The 26,976-nt window shown below is 39.3% G+C and overlaps 1 protein-coding gene across 1 annotated transcript in view; it reads left to right on the top strand.

Moving 5' to 3' along the window:
- The window catches only part of UBE2Q2 (ubiquitin conjugating enzyme E2 Q2), a 42,570-nt gene that overhangs the window by 12,831 nt on the left and 2,763 nt on the right, over positions 1–26,976 (top strand). Inside the window, 11 exon segments of the mRNA XM_040569694.1 lie at positions 865–969; positions 4,860–4,964; positions 6,326–6,382; positions 8,473–8,613; positions 16,098–16,163; positions 16,165–16,183; positions 22,371–22,431; positions 23,911–24,001; positions 24,331–24,389; positions 25,595–25,643; positions 26,663–26,758. Coding sequence (XP_040425628.1) covers positions 865–969; positions 4,860–4,964; positions 6,326–6,382; positions 8,473–8,613; positions 16,098–16,163; positions 16,165–16,183; positions 22,371–22,431; positions 23,911–24,001; positions 24,331–24,389; positions 25,595–25,643; positions 26,663–26,758 — 849 coding nt within the window.

Here is a 26,976-nt window from a genome sequence, read left to right on the forward strand (position 1 = left end):
ATCTTAGTGACAGAAAAATCATTTGTCGTGGATCGTGTGAGTGGTTGTTGGGCCGTATCTGTTCCACGGCTATATGTGCCCTAACCATAGTTTATTCTGGAAAATCAAGTACGCTTCTAATCCTGTGAAACCACTTGATCTCACTGTTGCTAGGATTGGTGCCTGCCAAACAACTGTAGGAATCTATTGATGAAAGAAAGGTCTCTTCTGTAAGCTTTCTTGATAGGGTTGTGTGCATTGTATTATTTGAGAAATCCTTCAGCGAAGGTTAGTCCTGTATGAGCCTTGTTAGTACAAAGGTAAAACAGTTTTTGGCATTGTGATCTGCCTGTTAACTTGTCCTCCAAGGCAGGAGATTTGAACTGTGTTGCTTCAGTCTGAGAGCTAATGTTAGAATAGTTTGAGTAATCCTGATTAAGGAGGAAATCAGAAGATTTCAGGTTTTGTTGCTTTCACAGATACTGTTTGGAAGAATCAGTATTTCCGTGAGAAAAATGGGGTGGATATAATTTTATTCTTTGACATGTACTACTTGTGATTTTTTTTTTTTTGTAATAACCATTTGTACTGAGTTTCTAAATGTCTTTCTCCTGTTCCACTTGCCCTCAGGGCTTTAAATTTTTTAGTACTGTCTTATGTATGTCCATTGTCTGATCAAGATGAAAATAGAACATAATACTAGGAGAACCTGTTAGCTTGGATTTCTTTCAACTTCTTTTGAGTTGTTGAAAATTACGGTGTTGCTTTTATTCCATGTTACCTGGCTTAGAGTAGGATGAGGTGATGTTACTGTGTTGTGAAATTTTTGGTGTGATTGAGCTTTAAAAGCTTTGTGGTTTTATTTTGTTGTTGTTTTTTAAACAGGAGTCTTACCCCTCTTCATCGCCAATATGGTTTGTAGAATCAGATGACCCAAACCTGACTTCAGTCTTGGAGCGTTTAGAAGATATTAAGAAGAGCAATACTCTGGTGAGCAAGTGTCCTGGTTGCTTTGGGTATATTTTTTTTCAGTTCAGCTTTGTCACATTAATGAGCAAATAAATTAGGTCAGTTCAGGGGATGTTTTGGGGCCTTTGTAAACATAAGTTTCCTCTTTAAAAAAAACACATGTACCAAAAGTAATTGTAAAGATTTGAAACAAGGAGGGAAAGATGACTTAAAAATGCTTGTTCTCTCACAGAAGTTTCATCCCCAGTAAGTTTAAGGCTTTCTGAAACTAATTAGTGAAATTCATGAGAACTTAACTGCTTGTATAACAACACTTTTAGTGTTTTCTTCACACAGAGATCAACTACAAAGGCAAGAGGACGTTTAGAGGAATGTTAAATATAGATCTTAGTCTGTGACCTCTAGCCAAGGAGACACAGCACAGTGCAATAGTAGAACACAAGGCCAAATGAGCTGTCTTTGAAAATGCATTTTTTCAGAAGGTTCTCCAGCTTGCAGCTGGTGTGACTAGTAGCTTCAGACTAAAACAAGGTTTTAGATGTTTCCTACTCTTAACTACCTGCAGGTTTGCTTGTGTTAGGGTGGAAAGCTTTATCATAGACACGTGTGGGACTTGCTGTGCTGAATTGCACGAGGACATAGACTACTTCTGTTTGTTGTAAGAACATCTGATACCAAGATTGTACTTGCCTATGTAAATACTGATGGGTTGATGTAAGACACCTGTGGATGGCCCATTGTCTTCTCAGGAATCCACCCCACATCACGTAATGTCAAAATTGAAGACAGATAGGAGTAGTTTAAGAGACAAATACTTACGCTCCAAAATCTGACTTGTTTTGTTCAAAAGGCTTGAGTTTGTGGGTATTGAGTTTTTGTACCTACAGCTTTCCCCCTTACAACACCCCCCATTCAACGGAGCTGGAGTGACTTGCACACACACTTCTTGTAGTGGGGTAGAAGGGATAAGGAACTACTTGCAGAAATGAATCCCAGAGTCTTCTGATTTATCTCCTAAAAAGTAATTTAGTTCAACTTTAGTTTTTTTTAAGTTTTAAACCAGTTTCCATTTAAGTTATTGCAGCTAAAGGACCAGTTTTCCCATGTTGCTCTGAAGTCATATTAGAAACATCACTGAAACAGTAAAATTTTGAATGGGAAACTGCACTGGACTCTCCAGGAGCTCAAGTCAGCACAGCAAATATTATAAAAGGCATTTATCCTGGTCTCTGAAATCCTTTGGTATTACTCTGTTCTTTCTGCTTGCTTTGTAGCTTTTGGTGGATATCAGTTAGGGAAACTGAAGAGCATGCTCTTCAGGCATAAAAGTTAGGTAGGTATGTGAAAGCCTTTCGTTTGACATGGTAGAAAGAAAACTTTTACCTATGTTAAAATCATGCGCATGTTTCCTGGAAAATCTACTGTTGGTCTGAAGCTGATACTTATCTGGGTATCAGCATGGTACTTCTTTCTATGAAAATTCCCCAAACACAAAAGATTGAAAAGTTATTAAGAAGGTAGTAAGCATAGATAGCAGTGGCTTTGGAAGCTTCAGCTGTTTAAGTGACTGTTCATAGTGAATAAGATCCAGCCAGCAGATGAAGGGGCTATAGGGTCTCTCTGACCCCTAGTGTCTCCTGGGTTCATTATCAGATCCGGAAAATTAGCATTGCTTTAGTCTTGATAGGCAGTTGAAACCGACAGCTACCTTCTTGTGGTTGTGCCATGCAAAAGATAACTCCTACCTCAACTTCATTGTTTTGTTAAATACAAGGAAGGTTATAGTTCCAGTAGGGCTTAAATTCATGTGAAGATTAAAGCTGCCCACAATCTCCAAACCTTGAGGGCTTAAGTTTGCATGGACAACTTGAAAAGTACAGAATGCCTGCCACAAGTATGTGTACAGCTTGTCCAAGTTGTTGTCACTAGGACGCTACTTCTGCATTAAGAACTTAGATTTAGTCCCACCTGGTGGCATGTCAGGTGAGACTTTTGGTGCTTTCAAACTAGCTGAGTAGCAGCAACTGTTATGTATCAAATCGTAGACACGGAAAAACGCAGAAAGGAAAGCAAAGTTCCTTTTTGAAACTGCCCAAGGCTGCTAAATACGTGTGGAACCAGTACTGTCACAGATAAATTGATAGCTAAGTAGTGGACGTGCTCCACGTGACACTTATTTCTTCCCCGTTTCCTCATGTATCCTTCAGCAGTTTTGTTCAGTGGTAGGCTAAGATTTATTTGTGTATATATACATACATGTGTATATATACTTGTGTAATTATACAGATACATGTAGAAGAGGGTGTGTATAATTACACTGCACTTGAACCCCAGGTTTTCTTGGTAATCAGAAGACAAGGTGCTTCATAATGAACCCAGCAGCACGCTAATATCTTTAAAGGTATCTTAAAGTTACTAATGCTTTCCTACTGCATTAGAAAGATCTCTTCACATGTCCAAAGGCCTCCCGACGTAGGATAAGTTTCAGAGCAAATGTCCTAAACTGTTTTCAGATTTGTAAGTTGTTAACACGGGCAAGAAAAAAATCCTAGAGGTGTTTTGATGTTCAATAACAGCATTGTGGTGTCCATAAGAGCTACTGACATTGCAGAATTTCTGCAAGTGCTGTTGTAAAAATCACAACAAAATATAACATATATTGATTATAATGTATATATACAATTACTTATAAATTTGTTATTGTGTATAGTTACTTGAGCATTTTCATTATTAATCGTGCAGCCTTTTTTTACACTGTGGGTTATGCATTTCAGTTTCTGTTTAGTTTCTGCTTTAGGCAGTTAATATTCCAGGGAACCTATTGGTATCCTGATGGCCTACTTTTCTTAAGTAGCAGCAAAGCTTGTGTGTTAAGCATTCATTTTCCATTACTCTAGCACATGAAGTTAGCCAGGAAAAGCATTTAAATTATTCATACACGGCAGAAATCTGCTATTCCTTTTGATTCAGTCTCTTTGTGTACCACTAACATGCACCAAATCATGCTAGGCCCTGCTTAGAGCACGAGGTTGAACTGGATGACTTCCAGATGTGCCTTCTGGCCCAGATTAGCCTATAATTTTTCTTACGTATGAGCAGAGCATAAAGGATAATGGTGATGGTGATCCATGGCATGAGGGGCAAGGGGTATGAAAGTAATTCCTTCAGGGGAAAAATATTAGAATATTAGCAGTAACAAAGACTGAAGAAACTGGCATCAAGTGCTTTGCTATAAAAACGAAACTGCACTTTGACAGTTGCATTAAACTAACCCTGAATTGTAGACCCCTGCCAAGGAAGGGGATCCCTCCTCTCAGATGCATGTTCCTGCCTCATCCTTTATGGTGAAACCAGGGCTTTTGTGCTGAAGCACATTGGGAATTGATCTGTGTAGAAGCTTGTAAGTTGCTGCATGGCTGGGTGATTGCTGGTGCCAATGTTTCTAGTCTTGTTTCTAGTGTGCTGCACTGCTGTGCTCTGAAAAGGGATTCTTGATGTGGGGGATAAGGCTGTTCCTTCTTGCAGTTTAAGGCTTTGCTTTTCAAACTGGGAAACTGGAATGCGCTAGCATGTCTTAAAAAATGCGACCGTTTGATTATTCCCTAGGATTTGTGGCTCTGAGACCTATGCCTGGAATGGATGATGTTGCCTGTGCAGATTATTCTTTAGCTTAGTACTTTCTCCACTTGACATGAGGGAATCTTCTTTGTCTTGCCTTGTCCTTGGTTTCCCATTATGAAAACTACAGAGAAAAAGAAGCGCCTCTGTTCTAGTACCTGCAGACTTAAATGCTGGGAGACTGCATTGACTCCCAGTGACTGGGAGTGTGTACCAACATGTGAAGTAACTTCAAAATACACTGTTCTGTGGTTTGGTTTAAATAGATGCTTCCATGTTTTTTCTTGTTATAGCTTCTTCAGCAACTGAAGCGACTTATATGTGACCTCTGCAGATTGTATAATCTTCCTCAGCATCCAGATGTTGAAATGTTAGATCAGCCATTACCAGCTGGACAGGTAAATTAAAACTCTGTGAATGCCTTTGTATGGAAATAATCTTTTTTCAAGTTTAAGAAAGTAGATGGTGAGAATGATTAAAGCTTTTGTGTAAGCCAGAACTTAGATATGAAGCAGTGTTGCTTTATGGTGACCTCACTCAGTATTTTGTTTATAGAATCCATTTCAAGTTGTAATTCTGAGGTTATGTGATATTCCACAATTTTATGTGGAGTCTGTGTCACTGAAAGGTGTCTCTGTAATACCAGTGCTGTTAGTTTAATTGCCTTCTAAATCCTGCTCAAGCCAACTACTGCACATTCCTAATGCTTCCCAAATAAATTTTTTTCCAAAAGGTAAATATGATAAAACACTGCTCGTTTCTTCCTTGAAGAGAATGCATTTTACAGTGTACTCTTGGATGAATGTACTACTGATATATTCCTTCCTTTTCAATCCCTTGCAGAGATATAGGATATCAAAACCATATGCTGCTTTGGGCAGGGAGTATCTGTTTGAGATGCCGTGTTTACTTTTTGTGCACTTGACAAATGAAGAGTTGTGAAGGTCTGTTAAGTGTTCTAGTTAACTAAAATGTCTTGTGCTGAAAACAGAACTGGTTACTGACAGTGAATATGTTCTTCTTTCCTTATTTTAATAGGATTATGATATCTGCTTTTGCTTATACATGTTAAGATGACACGATTTCTAAAAACTCTTTTAGCGTAACAGATGGTTTCCTGTGGTGACCGTACTATTGTAATGACAAATAATTTGCTTAATTTTGGTCATGTGCCAAATAGTAATTCTAGATCTCTTCTGCCTCAGCCACCCACGTAGCAGTGCAACTATAAGGCTATAGGTCTGGAGCATTGGGAAGTAGCCTCACTGAAGAGTCTTGCTTGTGCTCTGAAACTCAGAAATGAACTTACAGAAGGTTTTCTTAGCCAGAAATGTTGGATAATTTGCAAATTAAATAAGAGTGGGCCTAGTAAGTCATATGAAATATTCATCTAGTACACTACGCTGCATTGTCTACAGCAGTGGCATTCCTCACTTGACAAAGAAAGAGTAAGCAGAAGAGAAGTGTCTGTCACTGTTTCAAAATAGGATGTCCTTATCTGGATCTTGAGATTCCACTTAGAACTTAATGTGAAATTAATTGTGACGTTCTACTTATCTTTGGTTCATGCAATTATTTCTTCACTGTTATGTTCCAGGAAAGCATGTCTGTGTATCCTTCCCATTAAACTTCAGTCCTCTGCAGACCTTGATAAGTGTGACTTTGATATTTGCTGCTTTCTGTTTGATAGTAGACTTCCTGATTTTTGAAAGACAGGAGCATGCACGATTTATGCAGAAACCTCATTGTTGTATTGCAGAATGGAACAACAGAAGAAGTTACGTCAGAGGAGGAGGAGGAGGAAGATATGGGTGAAGTATGTATACATACAATATTGTTGTTCTAATCTAGCATTTTGCTCTGTGGTGACAGGTTAATTATTAAGCCAAAACTGTAGAATGTAATCTCCCTAGAGTTCAACAGAAAAGATGATAGAAAAAAAATTGTTTACCTTAATGTCAGTTTTCACTTAAACCATCAGAACTGGTGGTTTTTTTTCTTACACCTAGACCTCAGCTGTGAGCTACTCGGATATAGGAATTGAACATCTGTTTGTGCTCTAGTCAAACAATACATAACATTGTATGCCAAATCGGTAGGCTTCGATTGTAAACTCCTATTTCAATCAGTGTTTGAACTTGCTCTGACATGGTTGAAAGTGCCTGGAAGCAGACAAACTGAGAGTAAGTCAGTTTGCTGGTTTATTGGACAGCTGAGCTAATTTTTTTTTTTTTTAAACTATAATACATTGAGGAAAATGGAAGGACATCTGCAATACACCCTCTAAACTTTAAGGGTCTTATGTCAACGTCTGGCTCTTTTAATGAGCTCTTCGCTGTGTGAGAACCACCCCTTCTAATTAATTCTGCTACATTTTAGAATAGCTCCAGGATGCTTGGTTTTTAAAGCGCTGTAAAGAGCCTTATTATAGGAGAGCTGTTCTGACTTCTTCAGATTTAGGCTTTTTTAATGAAGAAAGTATGTTTTAAGAATAAACAACTCATTCTTTGACTAGAATGTCTTCCTTCAGAAAAGATCTAAGTGTTACCCATTCTCTGGAATGAATTTGAAGCAGCCTTCCTTAAACCATATTTAGCCTAATCCAGACCACGTTGGTTAGAGCCCGAGTCTTTGTAAAGGTAGTACGAACACTTCCATATCCTCTTTCCACAAGGCTCTTACTGCTTGCAGACTTATAACCTTTTGCTCTCTGTTCAGATGACTTTAGACAAAAAGATTGTCATATCTGTCATGTTCATAAGCAGTCAAATGTGGCACTGATTTCTTCAACTCTTAATTCCAGTCCAATTGCTAAATTGAAAAGCAGTTTAGGGTTTTTTAGTGCTATAGCATAATTTTTAGAAATGTGAGCAACTTAACAGACTCCAGATGGAGTATTCTGTACAGTTGGAGGAAACAGCATCATCAAAGGCACTGGGTAGGTATGTTCCTTTACGTAAGACATCCTTGAATTTGCACTGATGGCCAGGCTTTCCTGCCGTGCAAACAGATGACACTTAAGAGTAGCCTCAGCTGTGGTGGAGCATTCTGCACGTTGGAGTATAGCTGATAGTTTCGTACTCGTAGATCACTGGTGCGGCTGCTGCAGTGCTTCCTTTTTCATCTTAAGTTATTTACATCTGTCTCCTCTGTTCCCCAGATAGCACTGGAATTGCCATATAGGCAGTTGTCTTAATTTTTTAGTGTTTCTTGGCAATAGGATAACCTCTGTTTCAGAACACGGAGTGGAAGACTTCTTAGTATTTTAGTGTAGAACTCAGAACTGAAACATTGGCTCATGTGCTCAGCATACTTGACCATATCATTTTGTCTTGTATCACAATTCCAAAACTGCTGCATCTAATCACTGGTCAGAATGTTCACCTTGAATAAAACACATGCTGCTTTGTAATATTTAACTTTATTGGAGGGTTGCTGTAGCCCTGCCAGGTATGTTAATCACTGTTTGCCAGAAGTGTAAAGTAGTGAGCCTTATAACAGGAAAAAAAATCTGCTTTTAGAAAAATCTTAGACCCGCCCTAAGTTTGTGCACTTTTGGATTCTTGATCCCTGTTCAAAATGCCTTAACTTCCTGTTTTCTGTCTACCTGTTTTAACAGGCTAATTTACTATAGTCTTCACTTCTCACAGAGGTTTAGTTAGCGCTTGTTTCTGTGACCGGAAAGAGGTTGTGAATTTGCCTCTCACTTGTATTGAGGGCTCCCTACACTTTCATTAAATACTGTTGGTTCAATGAGTGAAGTCTGAGCAAAACAGAAATGGCATGCAGCAATCACTAATACTTAGTGCCGTGCATTATGCTGACTGTATTCGTAAATGCCCTTAAAGAGTTTTTTTGAGCAAAAAGCGTGAAGTTGTTTACAGTGAATCTTCCTCTATCCTACAGGACATTGAAGATCTGGATCACTATGATATGAAGGAGGAGGAACCAGTTGACGGGAAGAAATCTGAGGATGAAGGCATTGAGAAAGAGAACCTTGCAATCTTAGAAAAAATCAGAAAAAATCAAAGGCAAGATCACTTAAATGTGAGTTAACAAGATTTTTTTTTCCTTTACAGTACTTCAGCTTTAAAATAAAAATGGATTTCAGCAAGTAGAACCTATTGCTACACGCCTAAAGATAAAATCAACCTATAGGTGACTTCCAAAAATGTATAGCACAAAATGAGACCTGTATAGCTCTTCATCAACATATTTAGTGTATGAAGTTAGTTATCAGTCAACGTTCCACAGAGACACAAAAACTGCTTCAAAGCACTCTGCTTTCATTCAGTCTGGGAGAATGCTAGTCTAAGTTCTTTTGTCAAAATGGATTAGGGTGGTATGGGCCTGTTGGATGAAGTATCCTGTAGCTTTTAATGGAAGTCAAGTCTTACATACAAATCCATATTTCACACTTGTTATTTCGAACGCGTCTAATTCTTGTGCTTGATGCCCATGTTATGAACTGCTTGCAGTAGTTCTGCTTGCAGAGTAAGCAGAAAGCATCTAGGTTGTAAGCATGACTTCTGTTGCTCAGCTCTTACATATGGGTATCTGTTATTTTAATAAAGTGCACTTTAAGTCATAGGTGACTTAATCGATTTTGTAAACCTAGGAACTTGTGCCTAAACCGATTTTATGAGTTTGTTTTTTTTCAGTAACTTCCAACTTCCACTTGGAAATTACTGAAGCTTTTCTGCCAGATATAAAGCAAGGGGCTTTCATCCTGCTGCAGCTTTATCATTACAATTTTCTGAGTGATTCTGTCAGCAGGCAGTTGTAGAAAAAGAGCATTTCTATACAGCAGTATCCTGAGGACATGGGTTTCTAGTATTACAGTACAACTGTAAATACTGAGTTGCATGGCTTCTGTTTGTTTCCAGAGGCTTAGAAATGTCTTGTCACTCATGCAAAGTTCCAGAAAAGCTTCTGCTTCTCAAGATGCATGTAGGAAAGAATATTCTTGTACAGCCTTAATGTTATGTAGGCTGTCTTCCAAGGAAACCAAAACTTCTATCTCACAGAGGCTTAAAATGTATAAGGCACGAAACTCAAGACTTCTGCTTGAGTTCCAAGACCAAAGGTAAGGGTTCTAAAATTTTCATGTCACCTTCAGAAAGCAGGTGCTTATATTAAATTAGTCTCCCCCCATTTGAGCTCTTAAGTATCTTTTTAATGCTGTTTGGCATGTCAGCAGACATGCAGATCTTGTCCAGACACAAAAAGTGCTTTCTCTTCAAGCTAATAGTTAAGGATGTGAGTAGTAGTAGCTAGGTGTAGGGTAGCGACCTGAACATACTTAGGGAAGGAATAAGATTTAGGATTGGTAAGTAGGGAACACCTGGATTTTTGCCCAAGGAACCAGTTTTGTTAGTTCTGCTTCTTAAATTGGATGATTTTTCTAGTAAATCTTTTCTTAAACAGTTAAACTGTTCTTAAAATTAGACTGAAGGGAGCTGCTGTTGTAAACCTCTTTCGATTTGTAGTAAAATCTGTATATATTGTAAGCGTTTAGTGGCAGATGAGGCAGTTCACTGTTAACGCTGGATGCGCTCCTGATAGCATTTTCCCTACATGTTTATAACAACTAGACCTCCTTTAGTTAGCAGAAACTTGACTTTTTTGTCATGAATTACTTACCATAAATAACTTCATGTAGTATAGAAAAGACTTGTTCATCTCTTACTGATACTTAAACATGGAGAAGAGATTCAGTTTGTAGCCATCTGCTTTGCAAAGGAAATACACCAGAAATGCATCTCTCAGAGCTCTTCTGCTGATCTAATAGGACTTGAATGCAAACTTGCCAAAAAAAAAAAAACACAACAGAATTATGTTCTGCTAAAATAGGCTCTGTGTCAGCTTGCTAGAGGAGACTGCTCTTTGATTTGTGTATGAATTCAATATTTATCTATCAAGTTGTTTGAATAGAAGTGTACAGTAATGGTCATCTCTTTCAAAAAAAAAAAAAAAGCCTATACCTCGTCAGCATTTCAGTATTTAAAAGCAGGTAGATGTAAGACTCCAAACTTTTTGCTGTGTTAAACTAAGACTTGACTAACCATAAGCAGAATGGATACTTAATGTTTTTGTTTAGACTTAGATGTCTCTTCAGGGTTCAAGACTGCCTACTGAGGTTGCATATATTTCTGTATTTGTAACTCGGACCTAATGGTAAAGGCTTCTTAATCATTAACTGAAACCTCTTGCAGCCTGAAAGGCATGGTTTGCTTTCTGTCATCTAAATTGCAGTAGAATTGAAGAAGGTTTTTGCAGTGTCAGTGTTCTTCTCTGGTGTAGAAAGCCCCTTAAAACTGCAGATTTTCTTTTGCTGTTTCTTCTTTCCCATTTGGCAAACCTTACCTTTCCTTTTGCTTTTTCCCTCCACATCTAGCGAAGCTGAGATGAACGCTGCTGGTTTTTTTGTTTGTTTGTTTGACAACAGCGGATTCAACTTACATAATAGCTGTTTCTCATGCCAAGACACTCTCGTTGATGCTGGTGCATAAACAAGGTCAGCTGAGTACAGGGAACAGGGTATTCAGCTGCTGCTGAGGAACTGTGGTAATTTTGTGGGTCACCAGAAATAGCTGCTCTGGTTAAATAATTTCTCAATGGACTTGTGAGGTTTTACCCTTAGCACTTGAGAGCTGAAAACGCTAGTTGTACTACTGACCCAGGAAAGAACTAACCTAGTAGCACTTAAATGCACTTTGCTGCTGCCAAAACGGGTAACTTGTAACAGAATACAGTCTCTAAGATAGCAGCAGTTTGCTCGGCATCCTAAGGTAAAGTGAACTTTAAATCTCTACAGCCCTTCAGTGGGTTTTCTTAAAGGACAGCTTGAGTTTCAGGGACTGTGGTGTACTACCTAAACATAGTCTGTTTTTCACACGCACTACAGCTCTTTTAGTATACTTTAGTTTGTAAGGAGAGGGAAGTAAACTAAAACCCATGCCACTTACATGCTTTTGTTGCAAGAGGGAATGTGAAGCCTAATGTAGGGCTTTGACTAATGCCAAATGCAACCAGAAGACTTAAATTTCTTTACGCATTCTTTGGCCTAAGTCCACGGGTTGTCTTCTCTCCTTGGCTGAAGAAAAGGTTGAAGATAAGTGATCAGACTAAGGATTTCCATAGGAGAGGAGTGCATGCAGTCCCAATTTTGCACCCTCCTAATAGGTTAAAGATATGGTACTTTTTTTCTTCTTTTATGGTTTGTGTCTTTTATATAAGTTTAGAAGAATATGCATCTGCTAATTTTGTAAACGTGTTCTTTTCCTTGGCGGTATCCCTAATGTTATTCTTGCCAGTATCAGGAAATAACCTTTAATTTGACTTGATGTACAGTATGTAACATGGAGCAAGATTTAACCCTCCTCTTGACATTGTAATACCTTTAAAGAACCACTTGCTTACTAGGAATTAAAAAAGGTCTTTAAACTGGAATCGTTAACTCAAATATTTAATGACTTGCTGCTGCTTGCTTTTCAGAGTTCTCTCCCCACTTAGTCATTTAGAGATGAATGTTTTTCTTATTTAGATAATGCTGATAGCCTTTTTGATTTCCTTCTGAGGAGTTTATACACTTTCCTTTAAAAGTCTCAAATGCCTGTACTTTAATCTTTGGGCTTTATGAATCCTAAGGTGTCACTTCCATTTTCAGCTTAATCCTTGAAATATGAACCTGCTTTAACTTCCAGGAATTAATGTAGTTCTGCACAAATACTGAGAATGTCAAGTAATGCTAGAGAAGACTTGTCTTCCAAAGCTCTTTTGGGTTCATTATTTCGTGGGAATTTCCTTTTTTATTTGCTTGGTTTTTGTTTGTTTTTATCAAGTAACTTTTGGTATTGCAGCTGAGTTACCTGAAATGTATTGAGTGAGGCATTTTATTGTGTTGTTCTGAGGTGTGCAATGTATTTCTGATCAGACAGAAAACAGGCAATCTGGTATTTGGGTTTAACACTGCAGTGAATTGCACCTCGTGCCTTGGATAACTCAAGCAACAGACTGTGGTTGTGTTTTGAGGGAGGGAAGGGACAAAAAGGAATGTGCAGAGCAGAAGAACTGAGGCTGCAAAATGCATCACTAGAGGCTAAATGCAGCAGACAGCTAAAGCAGTGGCATGTGCAGTGATTTCTGCATGGTTAGGTGAGCACTACTGAATTGTGAATGCTCTGTTCTCAAGCCCTAGCTTTCTTGGAGTTGCTTACGTGTTTTAAGAGTTTTACTCAAATGTACATGTTCCCACTAAAGCACTAGCGAAAATTAGAAACACTTCTGAAAAAAGTAATGCTTATATTGGCTCGAACGAAAGATTCCTATTTCCAATGGTGGCAGAAGCATGTTCCCTTAGGGGGAAGAGTTCAAGAACAGGGCAAGCTTGTAGTGGTGCATCTAATGGCTATTTTTCATGTCCAACAGTTTTTGGCTCTGGGAACTCCTGCACCAGGTGTATCTATCATACGCAACCCTCAGCAAATGGAATGTTGTCCATGTAAAAGTTTACTCCCTTTAGCAAGGATTTCTCCAGTTATCTACGTGTTGTCCTGTAGAACCACCTCATAGGCAGTGTGCTTGCACAGGACAGGACGATTGTGCGAGACTTTCTGTGCCTGTTCTTTTTATTTTACAGGAAAAAAAAGTCACTTGGGAGCTTATTCAGTAGTTCTTTGAAACTTTCAGCTTACAGATCAAATGGCCGTGCTTTTCTGCTCTTGTCTCTTGGCACCAATTCCACATGGACAGATACCTGTCATGTCCTGTGACTGACCAGTTATTTCTAGGGCAACTGTAAATCTTGCTCTCACGACTGGAGAAATGGGAGTTTCCTCTCCTTTGAAAAGGGAAGTCACTTTTCCAGAAGGATACTTATTTCTATCTGAATTCAGTCTTTGAAATTGTAACTTGCACGTAGGGAGTTATTGAAAGGTAATGTTTTTAATTTTAGTATCATTACGGCTAAGCTTAATTCACTGCTCTACTATAACTTGCAATGGTGTGATGCAGGTAGTTCTCTTCTAAACAGCAGTTTAATATCAGTTATAAAAAAAAAATCCATCAAAGTTGTCACTGTAATGAGGACTTCGTTTCACAGCAGCGGCATTTAATGTTAATGCTACCATCAGGTATAACAGTTAATCTCCCTAGGCTCCCTCTTTAGTGTCCTCCCAGAGTAGTTCAGAGCAGTTAATTAAGCTCCTATGCTAAACTTTTTTGGTTAAGCTTCTTAGACTCTTACTTAATCACGTATTACTGATCTGCAGTGTATGGATTCATCAGAGGGTCAAGTCGAACTTTAATATTGCTCCATAAGGTGTGGGCAGCCCAACAGGAAACTCCTGGGAAAAAGGGTGGAGAAACTCTTCCAGACCAAGTCTACTGAGGCTTGCTTAGGCATGCAGGCAGGTGCTTCAGTAAACGGAGAAATAACTTCTCTTGAGCCCTGTCTTTACATGGGCTTTGTTTAATCAGTTGAAAGGAGTTGGCTGTTATTTGCATATTTAATTACAAAGCTCATTCTTCATATCTATCCATTAAGAAAATGAGTGGAATTTCAGCTATCTGTATAATAACACCCAGTGTAACATGAAAATGAATAGCCTAAAAGAGTAGTCTGCAGATTGTATAGTGTGAAGCTAAGCGTATTATATGATGCTGCTGAATAGAGAAGACAAAGGAGCATGCGGAGGCTTTAGTTTCAAGTAACTGGCTATAGTATCAAGTAACAATTCTTGATCTTTAATCCTTAATAAGAAATAATTTGATCCTACAGTTGTGGAATATATAGTATACTTTTGATTCCAGTCAAACAGGGATGGCATTCCAGGTATAAGGCAATGGTCCTATCTGATTCAGATTCCTCCCTAGTGGAGGAATACCTCTCTGACACTTCTGTCCAAATAGGATCAGTCTGTGGATGTTTATAGTATCTGAAAGGAAACTGAGGGAACCAATCTCTTTGGATTTTTGGAGCAGAAAAATAGACTTAAACTAATCAGTCAGGACTTCATATAGAGAGGCTGACTGAACTTTATTCTACTTGTCTTTTTCTTTTTTTAATGTGAAACTATGCTGATGAGCCATATGTATTAGCTTGCATTTCAGTGGAAGTGACTGAGGTCCAAGCAGCAGCAGATAACTGCATGAATCTCAGGAAATAATCTTCCTTTGGAAAACCTTCTTCCAGTGAGAAAGCTAAGAAAAACAAGTGATTTTCAAGTTTTCAAGGGTCAGGGTTGATAGCTCTTTACCTTATCTGGAATCCTCATGCATCTTCTATGTTTTAAGTATTATAATGCTAATTTTTTGTCCTGCCATTATCCAAAAATCTAGAATGTTAATTGGTATTTCAAGTGGAATATATAAGGAGAGTCATCAGGTAACATCTAAGGTTTAGTATAAAAAATTTCCCACTAGCTTTGAAATGGAGTTGCAGAGAGTAATCTAGGTACTTTTGACCATTGTGTTTATTCTAAATAAACACGGTAAGCTTGTAAGAGGAGAGAGTACTGACCTCCCTTCAAAGCTTTGTAGAGCTGAGACAAGATGGTTAATACTCCGGTCACAGAACTGTCAGTATTGGTTACGTGTGCAGAATGTATGCAATCCAGCAATTGGCCGTATTAGTAGACATCAGTTACTTGATAACTGGTGTGTTCATTAATTGGTGAATTACTGGTGTTTTTTAGAGCCTGTCATATTTTGTATGCCCATCACTAGAAGGTGGTTTTTTGCCTTTGGCACATTGCATCTCAGGCAGGGTCAGAATTGTATGCTCAGTTCTCAGTAAGTCTGAGATACTAAGAAATCCAGTACTGAGCTCTAAAAGAACAAGAGATTTCTGCTCTTGTTGCATAATCCGCAAGAACTGTGACAAATTGTGACAAAATATTAGGTATTTTAAAGCTTGCTTACCTTAGTCTTCCTCTATATAGGTGTTGATTGCTTTTCTCTCTATTGCAAATAAGTGTTGGTTTTGTTCTGCATTTCTGAATATATAGGTTGGTCTTGCCTCTTCCAGAAGCTGGTGTTCTGTAGTGGCTACTTTCCAGCCGTGTGTCTTGTGTCTAGCCACATAAAAACACACTTCTGAGAAAACAGTAAAACCTTATGTGGCAGAAGCTTATACTTAGTAATAATCCTAGCTTTTTTTTTTTTTTTTCTTCAGTGCTCAAGAGCAGAAGCTAAAAGTGAATCCAATGTTGGGAATGTATTGCAGATCCCTCTTGAAGTCAAAATGCCAAAGAGATTGAATTCCTTTATGGAAGAATACCTGTCATTGTACCTTGCTTAAAAGTTTGTATGGTATCACCTATACCACGTAGTGATACATATTAAGGAGCTGCTATTGAGAGAGCATCATGTTTCTTTGCTCACTAGAATATGGAACTTCTCAAAAATCTAATGCTAATACAGAAATCAAAATATTCTTGATACACTCAAGATAGTGTAACTTTGTAATGAAAATAAAGCTGTTATCAATATTACTTTTTACTTATTTGAAGTATTTCTGTTTGTTTCAGGGTGCAGTCTCTGGGTCAGTTCAGGCTTCAGATCGACTTATGAAAGAACTCAGGGATATATATAGATTCACAGAGTTATAAAACAGGTAACATACTTCAGATTTCCCTTCTTAAATGCACTTAAAAGAATTCTCATGGAAATACTTCCTGTAATCCTTCTGTGTTTTGTAGTTGTGTGTATATATTTATAGATGTGAAAATGCATAGATATATATAAGCTAACTATATATAACAGTGTATTTATGAAGAGAAAGGAAGTCAGGATACATATCTCCTGAATGTTCTTCCTTTTTGTTATGTAAACCTTCATACCAGAATTAAACAGGATTGATATAACTATGGGAATGCTCTTGGGGTGGATGACTATAAAGAACAACTCTGATGACTACTGTGGGAGTCTTGAGTTTTCAGAACTGCCTGAAATTCAGCTTTCCAGGTACAGGGCAAAAGCTGTGAGCATGTTCTGGTGGGTGGCACTCTAACAAAGAGAATGCTTGCTGTGGAGGAATTTGTGTTCAACAGCAGAAGGTTTTGCTATTACTCAAGATTTAACCTTGATTACCCTCCTGTAGTTGTATTATTTTGTCATGTTGCTAATCTGATCCTGAGCTCCATGTATTCCTCAGAATAAGGATACAAATGACAAGAGAGAAGAAGTTTGTCTTTTAAATTTGTTTGGTTAACAAGCGTTGACTAGCTTTCTGTAGGTAGGTGGTTGGCTGTTCTCTTTGCTCCATATATGGGCTATGTCCTAAACTAGCCCAGCAAAGGAAACAGCATGTTGAATTATATGAGAATAATTGTGTAAGAAGTAGAAGTTACATACGGTTTCAGGCAAGTTGTATTCCTGTAGGTCAGCCCAATAGCCAACTCCATCACTGCAGCCAGGAATGAGAACCTGCTGGTGCAGGCCAGGATGTGAACAGGAGGAGTGCCGGATTAGAAAGTCAGTCCTAAACTTTAATCATCTATCTTGTACTTGTCTGAATTACTCCCCTAGTTTTGTTTCTAGTGGGTTTTAAAGTCTTGTTTGGTGGCTATGGGATTTTAATTTCTGTGTAGAAAGACAGAGTTAAAGAAGCAATAGGCTTCTGTTTTGATTGGTATGTTTACCTTTCAGGTAAATAGTTTTATGTGCTTAAATACTGTGGACAGTGATAAAATTTTTAAAGTATAATTTGATTATAATTTACTATTGATCTAATGTCGCCTCATACTTTCAGGTTTTATCTCAACTGAGGTCCTTGCCAGTATACCCTAATCATCATCTATTTGATAGAGAATGGATGAGTAGGGTTAAGGAAGAGCCTAGAAATAGTTCTTTAGTAAGTCTTGGGGATGCTTTACTGCCCGTATGTGATTCATGGTTGCTTATATGGACAGAATAAGGATTAAGTATAAAAATCTGTTTGATGAAAAACTGTATGGTGCATAATGACATAGATACTGCCAAAGGGACAGCCAGGAGCCCTTGTAACAGGTGTTTTGAGATGAGGATTCATGTTATATGAGCCAGCAGTGTGCCCTGGCAGCCAGGAGGGCCAACCGTATCCTGGGATGCATCAAGCATGACATTGCTAGTCGGTCAAGGGAAGTGATTGTCCAGCTCTACTCTGCGCTGGTGCGGCCTCACCTCGAGTACTGTGCGCAGTTCTGGGCACCACAGTACAAAAAGGACATTAAACTGTTGGAGAGTGTCCAGAGGAGGGTGACGAAGATGGTGAAGGGCCTAGAGGGGAAGACACATGAGGGGCGGCTGAGGTCACTGGGCCTGTTCAGCCTGGAGAAGAGGAGGCTGAAGGGGGACCTCATTGCAGTCTACAACTTCCTCGCGAGGGGGAGTGGAGAGGCAGGTGACCTATTCTCCCTTATCACCAGTGACAGGACCCGTGGGAACGGCGTTAAGCTGAGGCAGGGGAAGTTTAGGCTGGACATCAGGAAGAGGTTCTTCACCGAAAGGGTGGTCGCACACTGGAACAGGCTCCCCAGGGAAGTAGTCACTGCACCAAGCCTGCCTGAATTTAAGAAGAGATTGGACTGTGCACTTAGTCACGTGGTCTAAACTTTTGGGCAGACCTGTGCGGTGCCAGGAGTTGGACTTGATGATCCTTATGGGTCCCTTCCAACTCGGGATATTCTATGATTCTATGTTGCTTAAATAATGCCATTTCTGGGCTTTAGATCAATTGCAAGTCTTAAGTAGTTACAAAAGACTAAACCACTCATGTTAGAAAGCACGCTCTAAATGACGAGGAAAAGAACATCTTGCTCAACTGTAAAGAAAGCTGAGATACTGAAAGATGATTATGGTAACTTATTATTAGCTTATGACTCAGGAATATCTGAACAGACTGCAATTGGACCCTGTGTGGAGTCCTGAAAAGTGTTAAAGTCGTCAAGTGAGAGAATTCCCAAGTTCAAGGAACTACCATAGCTTTCTTGATAAAATGTCAGTGGGGGGTCCTTCAAACACTTTGAATGGTGTTTTGAATCACTTCCTGAACTATTTTATTCTGTTCTGTTTTTTTATCCTAATCTATAGGAATTTTATGTTCTTTATGGAAAGAAGTATCACTGTCCTCAATGGCAAAAATCTATGCATTTTTAAGGAGCTAAATGACATACTCTTTACTGTAACGCAGTATAATCCCATGCCACTTCCTAGTAGTGTCACAGAACAAAGTGAGACTATCTTGTAACCTCAGTCTGTCCTAGTCAAGGAACTGTCTTGTTTACCTGGAGTTCTGTAACTCCTTTTCTTCAAATCCCCGTGTATAAATAAATGCCTGATAAGTATAGTTACCCTGGTTAAACTGGAAATCTCTAACTGAGGTGGAGGTTGACATGGTGTTTCAAAGCAGGATCACTATCCTACTGATCCGCTTATTAAATTGTCAGTAAACTATGCCACTTCTTATGAAAGACACCTGGATTCATTCCTTCTGGTTCAGTTAGTCTTAGGGCTTCAGTGAATTAAGTATCAGTTCCTCTCCTTTGCAAACAACTGTTTTTATAGCCTGGTTCTGTGTTTTGCTGTCAGACAGCTGTCACCATGTGAGCAGGGGCATGATAGATAATGAATTCTCCCCCTCACCCTGGGGTTTTGATCTGAGTGCTTTCTTCCAGGTCATTTTTCCCATAGTTTGAAGTTCTTGCTATGAGCACACAAAGGGAATCACTGTGGTACATTAAGGTTGTGGTAACTGTTGCAAGGTAATTTAAGGCTGGTTTCATTTTTTGTAATATAAGCCAGAAAATGAAAGGTTGCATAGGGATCGTTTTATTTAGTGTCTCTGAGGTTACATACTTTCAGGATTGTCAGGGAATGTAGTGATAAGACAAGGAGTAACGGTTATAAACTAAAAAAGAGTAGATTTAGGTTAGATATTCTTCATAATGAAGAAATTCTTCATAGGAATGAAGAAATAATATTTCTTCATAATAATGAAGAAATTCTTCATAATGGTGATGATGAGGCCCTGGCTCAGGCTGCCCAGGGAAGCTGTGGCTGCCCTATTCCTGGCAGTGCCCAAGGCCAGTCTGGATGAGGCTTGGGGCAGCCTGGGCTGGTGGGAGGTGTCCCTGCCCATGGCAGGGGGGTGGAATTAGATGATCTTCAAGGTCCCTTCCAACTCAAACCGTTCTGTCACTGACAGTAGGACAGCACTGGGACTTCTAAAGTAATAATACATTTAGTAGTAGTTCTTTAAAATTTTCTGCTCTGTTAAACTATTCTAAAAAGTAGCATAAGAATAGAATGAAATTGCCTAAAACCAGTGTTAAAAATAAACCCAGGGCACAGGATGGGAGGTGCAGGGCAGTCCCCATGGCCGAAGGGCAGCCTTTCTCTCTGGCAAGCCAAATGGCCTGGGGGAGCCAGCCCCAGAAAAGGGGCCCTCAGCCCCCCAACCTCCTCCTTGTCCATGTGAGGGCATCTTCCAGGCTGCTCCCAACACAGCTGCCTTTGGCCACACGTGGGCCACTCCATCACAGAGGATTGCTGAGGTCACAGTGGCCACCACTGCCCCGCCTTTCCTGCGGGCCCTATAAAACAGGCCCCCTGCAGCTGGCCCACCATTCGCTGAGCATCTAGGCCCTCTGACTGCCAGCTTGTGCGGCAGGAAGGAGACTAGAAGAGCAAGCAAGCAGCAGGCCTCCTTGGTGTGCGAGGACAGCCATGCAGTCCAGTGAAGCACCAAGAAGGAATGCACCTGAGCAGAAGATGTGTCGTGGGTGGAGGGATAGCACCAGTGGCACAAGAGATACCAGTGCCCAAGGGACCTCTGGCGCCCAGCACACAGACAGGTACAGGCGGTACCATTGGCACCACAACGATGCAGGGAGCAGGCCGGCCCCTCAAACACGCAGCGACAGGGGGCCTGGGCCTTACCATAGCAGCAACGGTGATGTGGGGTGAAGGCGGGAGCATGAGGCAGACAGCCGCGGCGTCTTGGACTAGGTGAGGCCGCAGAGGTTGGACTAGATGATTTGGAGGTCTCTTCCAAACTAGGTGATTCTGTGATCTTCAGCTAAGGGTGTGTGTTCAAGATAGTATTCATTTTAAAACCAAAGTTTCTTCAGTGTTTTAAATAGTGCCCTTGGAGCTCAGGCAAAAGCAAAATATGGCTACAGGCTTGCTGGCAACAGGAGAGTTGCTGACCTACCTGTAAAATATAGTTGAACTACCCTTAAAAACAGAGAACCCTTCTCTCATAAACCTCACGTAAGCTAACACAAGCAAAAATATTCCAGCAAATTAAATGATTCTGCTGTAAGTTAAACAGAATTTCATAAATCTTTTGGATAACGGGAATTGCAAGTTCTCCAAAGTAAGAATTATTTGTTGTTTCCAAATACAAAATGGGAAATTTGGTTAGTTCATACAGAAAAATTCTTAAAGATCTTAACTTATTTTGGGAGGAAAAATAATTTGCTTATATTTAAGTGAATATCTATTTGTGTCTTCAGTGGCTCTGTTGTTCATATCATTACTTTTATCCAAATACTGTATGTGGTTTATTTTAGTTACAGTAAGGTTGCTGTAAGCAAGAAATGGTGTCTGTTCCCGAGGGGTTGTTTTTCATACTACCTTTTTATCTCCTAATTTCTGGCTTGCTTTGTGGTTCTGTTGTGTTCCTTTTTTTTTTTTATTTTCTCCTCTGTGGATAGCCTCTTAGAGTAAAACAAACCACCACTATCACCACCAGAACCCACTTCCCTTGTGTTAAGAGGAGAACCTACCTTGATTCCCTTCCCCACTTTGAGGATCTATCAGGAACCAGTATGTAAATGGATAGCAGAAATACTTCTTCAGAGTAACTCCTGTATTTTTTTCCTCAATTAAGAAAAAGCCATCTGAGATGGTTCCAAATAACATCTCTTGACTATTTAAAAACAAAACAGCAACAACAACAGAAACCAACTATGGATAGTGCTGTTAAAAAGCTTCTATATCAAAACAGTGAGCAACCCCCTGCTGCTGTTCAGGAGGACGTATAAATACTGCTCAGGTCAACATTTGGGTGCTTGGAAGGTTGATTAAGTATCTTACTCGTGTGTTAAGGCTGCATTCTTGTCAGTCCTGAACGGCGTGCATCTCTGAAGAACTGTTTTACAACTTCAGGTTTAAGCACAATACAGCTCTGTAGGACCAGCAGAAGTTCCATCAGAGAAGCAGCTAGTGAAACACAGGGCTCCTGGTAACTGGTAGAGTTGAAGGACTAGCACACAAATTGTGGGTAACAGTTGGCAGCTGTTCTTTTGATGTATCTTTGAAGTTTTCTGGCTTGTCTGGTCATCTGTTGGAAATGTTTCATCCAATGGAATTTTGTCCTCTTGGGCTCCCACTCCATACACTGTCTATGTCCTGTCGTGGTCTGCCAGTAGTGCAGAGAACCTCCGCTTGGACTGTGTGTTAAGTGTTTCAGAAGTGGGCTGGTCATTTGCTGGGTGCAACATTTATACCAAGCACTAAGCAAGCTGCAGTTACAGCTATGTAAAATTTGAAGGGGAACTGGGCTGGGTGAAGAGGGTCTAGAAGCCAGAAAAGCATTCTGATACATGTGGGTTTTTTAATACATAAGTGACAGAACTTTTTTGCCTTGTAGTTGCTCAGAAGTGCTTCTGCTGTTGGAGAAAGGATGTGCCTCAGTATCTTACCCGTTGTTTACATCTACTGATAGTATTTGCACTTAAAAGCAAGGAGTAGTTTATGCTAAATGTTGCCTTTCTGAAATGTTAGTGCATAGCTAATCCTATCTAATGTTTCCACAGGGATATATTCAGTGGAACTGGTAAATGACAGCTTGTATGAATGGCATGTTAAGCTTCTAAAGTAAGTTCTTGAACTTTTTCCATGTTCTGAAGAATCCATTTTAATATTGCTGTGGAAATTCTGGTTCTGATGAATAAGAATCTCTAGCCAAAGACTAAAAAATAGTGTGCAGCTGCGGTTCTGCTATACCAAAATGCATTCAGAGATGGAAGCTGGTAATTGAGCTGGTAAGAAAAAACAACTATTAAAAAAAAAACAAAAAGCACTTTGCACAGTCAGCTCTGTGTGTATCACCATAACATTTATTACTGTCCAATTCTCCTAAAATTACTCCAAAATATGAAACCTCAAGTGGTAAAGTTCTTCGTCTGGAGCTTTTTTTAAGAAAACGCAAGTTGTAGTTTCTTATGAGACAGACAAAGGAACAGAACTGATTCAGTTCGTTTTTTCTGCAGTTGAGCAGGCACATAGGGCTCTCACCTGGTCTGGTGAGGGGTGTCCCTGCTTATCGCAGGAGGCTGAAACTAGGTGATCCTTAAGATCCCTTCCAACCCTCAGCGTTGTATGATTCTATAACGATATGAAGAATTACATTTCTTCATCCCAGCAAAAAGTGTCTGTAAACAAATGATCGACCTACAGTCTAGTTGAGGGGTAAATATCAGAGAGAAAGAGCCCTTTAGCCTACGGAACATTCTTGTCACTAGAACAAGTAATTCTGAACTGGTCTGCTGCTGGCTATGGCTGGAAGTGGTAGGTTTCTAAGCACGTAGAGTTTTTTTTATTTTTTTCTGACAAAGCTTTTCAGCTGTGGGATGGGGACAAACTAAACTGCTGAAGTAACTCTGCAATGGTTTGTAAGCTTCACCTATAGTAGAGGATTGGACTCCTGTGGTCCCTTTAACTAATCTTTTGGCTTGTTACAGGCATTTTTGACTAGTCTCTTTTTAAAAGTGATGTCACTTTTTAAAAGGGGTGTCAGTGCCTGGGTTGGATTAACCCAGAGGTGTTTGAATTAATGTTCAAGGTGCTTGCCACCAGCATTTTTTAACAAACAATTGTTGAAATTCTGCTGAGAGCAGAAAGTGCGAGCTTTAGTACTTCTGCAGATGCAGATTACATTTAACATCTGATCCAGACCTCTGATCACATACTCCATAGAGGATTCAGTAACTCTGTACTGAAAACTAGATCACTATAGCCTTTTTCTTAAATATTTTTACTCTTGGACCATACATTTCCAGTGAGTTGAGGATAATTAAAATTACTGTTCTAAAATTAACAGCTTTTTTTCCTTAGTTATCAATGTTCAAATAACATTGGATAGTGGTGGGAATGTAGTGCACTGCAGTAAGCTTCCAGGGTGATCTCATGGCAGAGTGTTTACTTTGTAAAGGGAGCAAGTATTTTCTACAATTAACTTCAAATTACAAGTTCTAATCTACACATATATAGAGGAGCTCTTACAGAGAGTGATTGTTATTTACAGGTAGTGAAAATACTGACTTCATCCAGGATCTCCCCCTGCTTCTTTTATAGGGTTGATCCTGACAGCCCACTGCATAGTGATCTTCAGGTCTTAAAAGAAAAAGAAGGTGTAGAATACATTTTACTCAACTTCTCTTTTAAGGTACGTGTCTATGGGAAGAAATGCAGGGGGGCAAAAATTGTAGTTAACTGTAGAAGGTGACTTAAAATACCTTAAAATGTACTTAAAATGGGTAAAGATGGAGGTACAATGTTTTTTTTTATTTTTTAAAGTTCAACTGTAAGTGTGGAACTAAAGCTTCCCAAAGATTGCTTTTGAACCAGTACTGTGGAAATGCAGTTATTACAGAACTGGAAAATGTTAATGTTTTAAATCTTATTTACCAAATAAGGCTCCTGAAGTATCTCCTGATTAGGAAAACAGTGTCACAGTATAGTTCTTAATATTTTTTTTTTCTTCATGCTTTTCAGGATAATTTCCCTTTTGATCCTCCCTTTGTGCGAGTGGTATCTCCTGTGCTCACAGGAGGGTAGGTTGGAGTTGCTTTACAGAAATCTTACTTTGTGGTAAAAATGTTAAAATTTGAGGTTGGTCGGCTGGGTTTGCAGGGAACTTTTTGAGATTACCAAGTAGACTTGAAGATATTTTCCCTAAATATCCAGCAATGAGCTGCTCTAGTCCTTGAGTTCGGTGAAAGGCTCAGTGTGATACGGGGAGATGTGCTTCTCAAGGGTTATAAATGATAGCAAACAGCTGGGTGCTCTTTCCAGCTGGGTACAATTCCTTAGTTTGATTAGGATTGCTTAATTTGTGTCCAGTTTGGAAAGGCTGTGTCTGCCATAATGTTTAAGAACTGGTTTCTTTGTGGACTGTTAATATCACTGTTACTTCTATTGTTCCAAATAGAAATGTGTTTTGAGTTCTTGCTGAAGGATCCTGTTGCTTTAAACTTGCTGCACAGTATTAACTGTGTTGTTTTTTTTTTTTTTCTGGTAACACTGCTATAAATTTTTTGTCTAAAGGTTCCTCTAATGCTAATCAAAAAGCATTAAATCTAATCAACACTGTGCTCTGAAAGTTATCAGAAGTTATCTAAAACTCGGTTGAAACGTTGCGTGGAGCACCGAAGCGTATATATATCAATGGAGAGAAGATTACGTTCACCTTTCAAGGCTTTTATGCATCTCCTGCTAACAGGAAGTTACAGCTCTGTGTTTGAAAATGCAGTCTGACAGCTGGTGCTGAGTCTAGTTTAAATTGCTGCCTGTCTTTTCATTTCCCTATAAAAGATGTATAGATCGACATTGTTTAAATGCACTGATCACAGGGGAGGCTACACTTTTGGAGTGGCAAATTCTCCCTTCTCAGTCCAGGTTTTGTGATGGCCAGTAACTGTGTCAGCATACCCATGGTGTAGCAGCAAAAAGCAGCATTCCTTTCCATGGTCTGGGGACAGTTGTGTAAGCATTTGTACACACCAGCTGCATCACTGATTTCAACTAAGCATATGTAGCAAAGGAAAGCAGTTTCTTTTGTCTTACAGTGCCAATTAATCTCCTCTACAGAAGTATGATATGGCTGGCTAGTTACAACATATTGCTGGCCAAAGGGCGTTTCAGCTTTGTGTGAACAAAAACATTAACTAGCCTGAGAGAGCTCAAAGTACTTTGAACAGTTTCATATTTTACTAACTGTTGATGTCAAGTATAATTTTGTTTTCACATTTATTTTTAGGTATGTCCTAGGTGGAGGTGCGTTATGCATGGAACTTCTTACTAAACAGGTGAATGCAGACTCTTCCTGTCACTGCTGAAGTGCCATGAGTAAAGGTGCATTTTTTTCAGTAAAAAGGCACTTGATGGTAGTAGCTTTTATCCAGATTAAGTAAGCATTCTTGAAAAATAAAAATGGGCATTTCCCTTGATTTTGAGTCCCTGTGTGTAAAAAATAAATAAATATCCATGCTCCAAAGGGAACATGGTGGAAGAAACTTCAGTCCCACAATACTAGTCTTGCTCCTTTTGTGCAAGATCTTCGTTTCTACCTTGAATGGGTTACAGGAGGTCTGAGAAAGGAGCCAGAAGTGAGAGCACATCAGTTTTGAGCTCTCAGAATTTCCTGGAGGAGGCAAGTGTAAAGAGTGAGTTCTGAGGAGCAAGATGTGTTCTTTTCTTTTCCAGAAGCCTCTGCTACTGCACAGAGTCAGTTTTGGAGAAGTGAGGAATGTAGAAGATTCTTGTGTAGACACAGTGATCAGTTTTCTCTCTAAAGTGTAAATGAGTGGAGTAACTAGTTGCAGGCTCTGGCAGAAGCTTCTGTGAACCCTGGAAGGTAAAACATTGCCAGAGAGAAACTGCAATTTTGAGAGTAAAATCACCTTAACTCACTTAGTGACTTCGTTAGATAGCAGTCTTTTGTGCTTACAACAAAAGTGTAATTTCTGTTGTGAAGTTGCTGACAATGTGTAAGTGCTGTAACGTACCTGTTCTTGTTTCTGTCTTGCTGTACTCCGGAAATGTGTGATTCAGCCTATTAATTTTTCCTACAAGTTCTTGGTACTAATATTGTATATCAGTTGCTGTTTTTATCTGGGCAATCACAGCTGTTAATAGAAAATGAGTAGTTAAAAACTAAAAGGTGGCTTACTGGAGTGCAGTAAAAAAAAAAAAAACAACCACTGCACACACAAGAAGAAAAAAAAGTAACAAAAAGAAGCCACAACAAAACACACATTCCAAAACAGATTTGGGAGGTGAGCACAAGAAGTGTGTGTTACATAGAAATGTTTTCTTTCTCCTCCAGGGCTGGAGTAGTGCCTATTCAATAGAATCAGTCATCATGCAGATCAATGCCACTTTAGTCAAAGGAAAAGCCAGAGTACAGTTCGGAGCCAATAAGGTAAATGCACCATGTACATCAATTACACAAATTATTGGTAGGCTGCTTCTGTTTCTTCGCTGACTTGCACGGAAGATGCTTAGTGACAGAATTGCAATTATACTTGCATTTTCATGTACCTCAACGTCTGGTGCATGTGTGAGTATTTTATTGGTTGTTAACGTTGAGTTTAAGGCAAGATGAATGTTTGAAGAGGACAAAACTGTTGGATGGGCAGG

This window comes from Cygnus olor, chromosome 11, assembly GCF_009769625.2.
Source record: "Cygnus olor isolate bCygOlo1 chromosome 11, bCygOlo1.pri.v2, whole genome shotgun sequence".
Classification (NCBI taxonomy): domain Eukaryota; kingdom Metazoa; phylum Chordata; class Aves; order Anseriformes; family Anatidae; genus Cygnus; species Cygnus olor.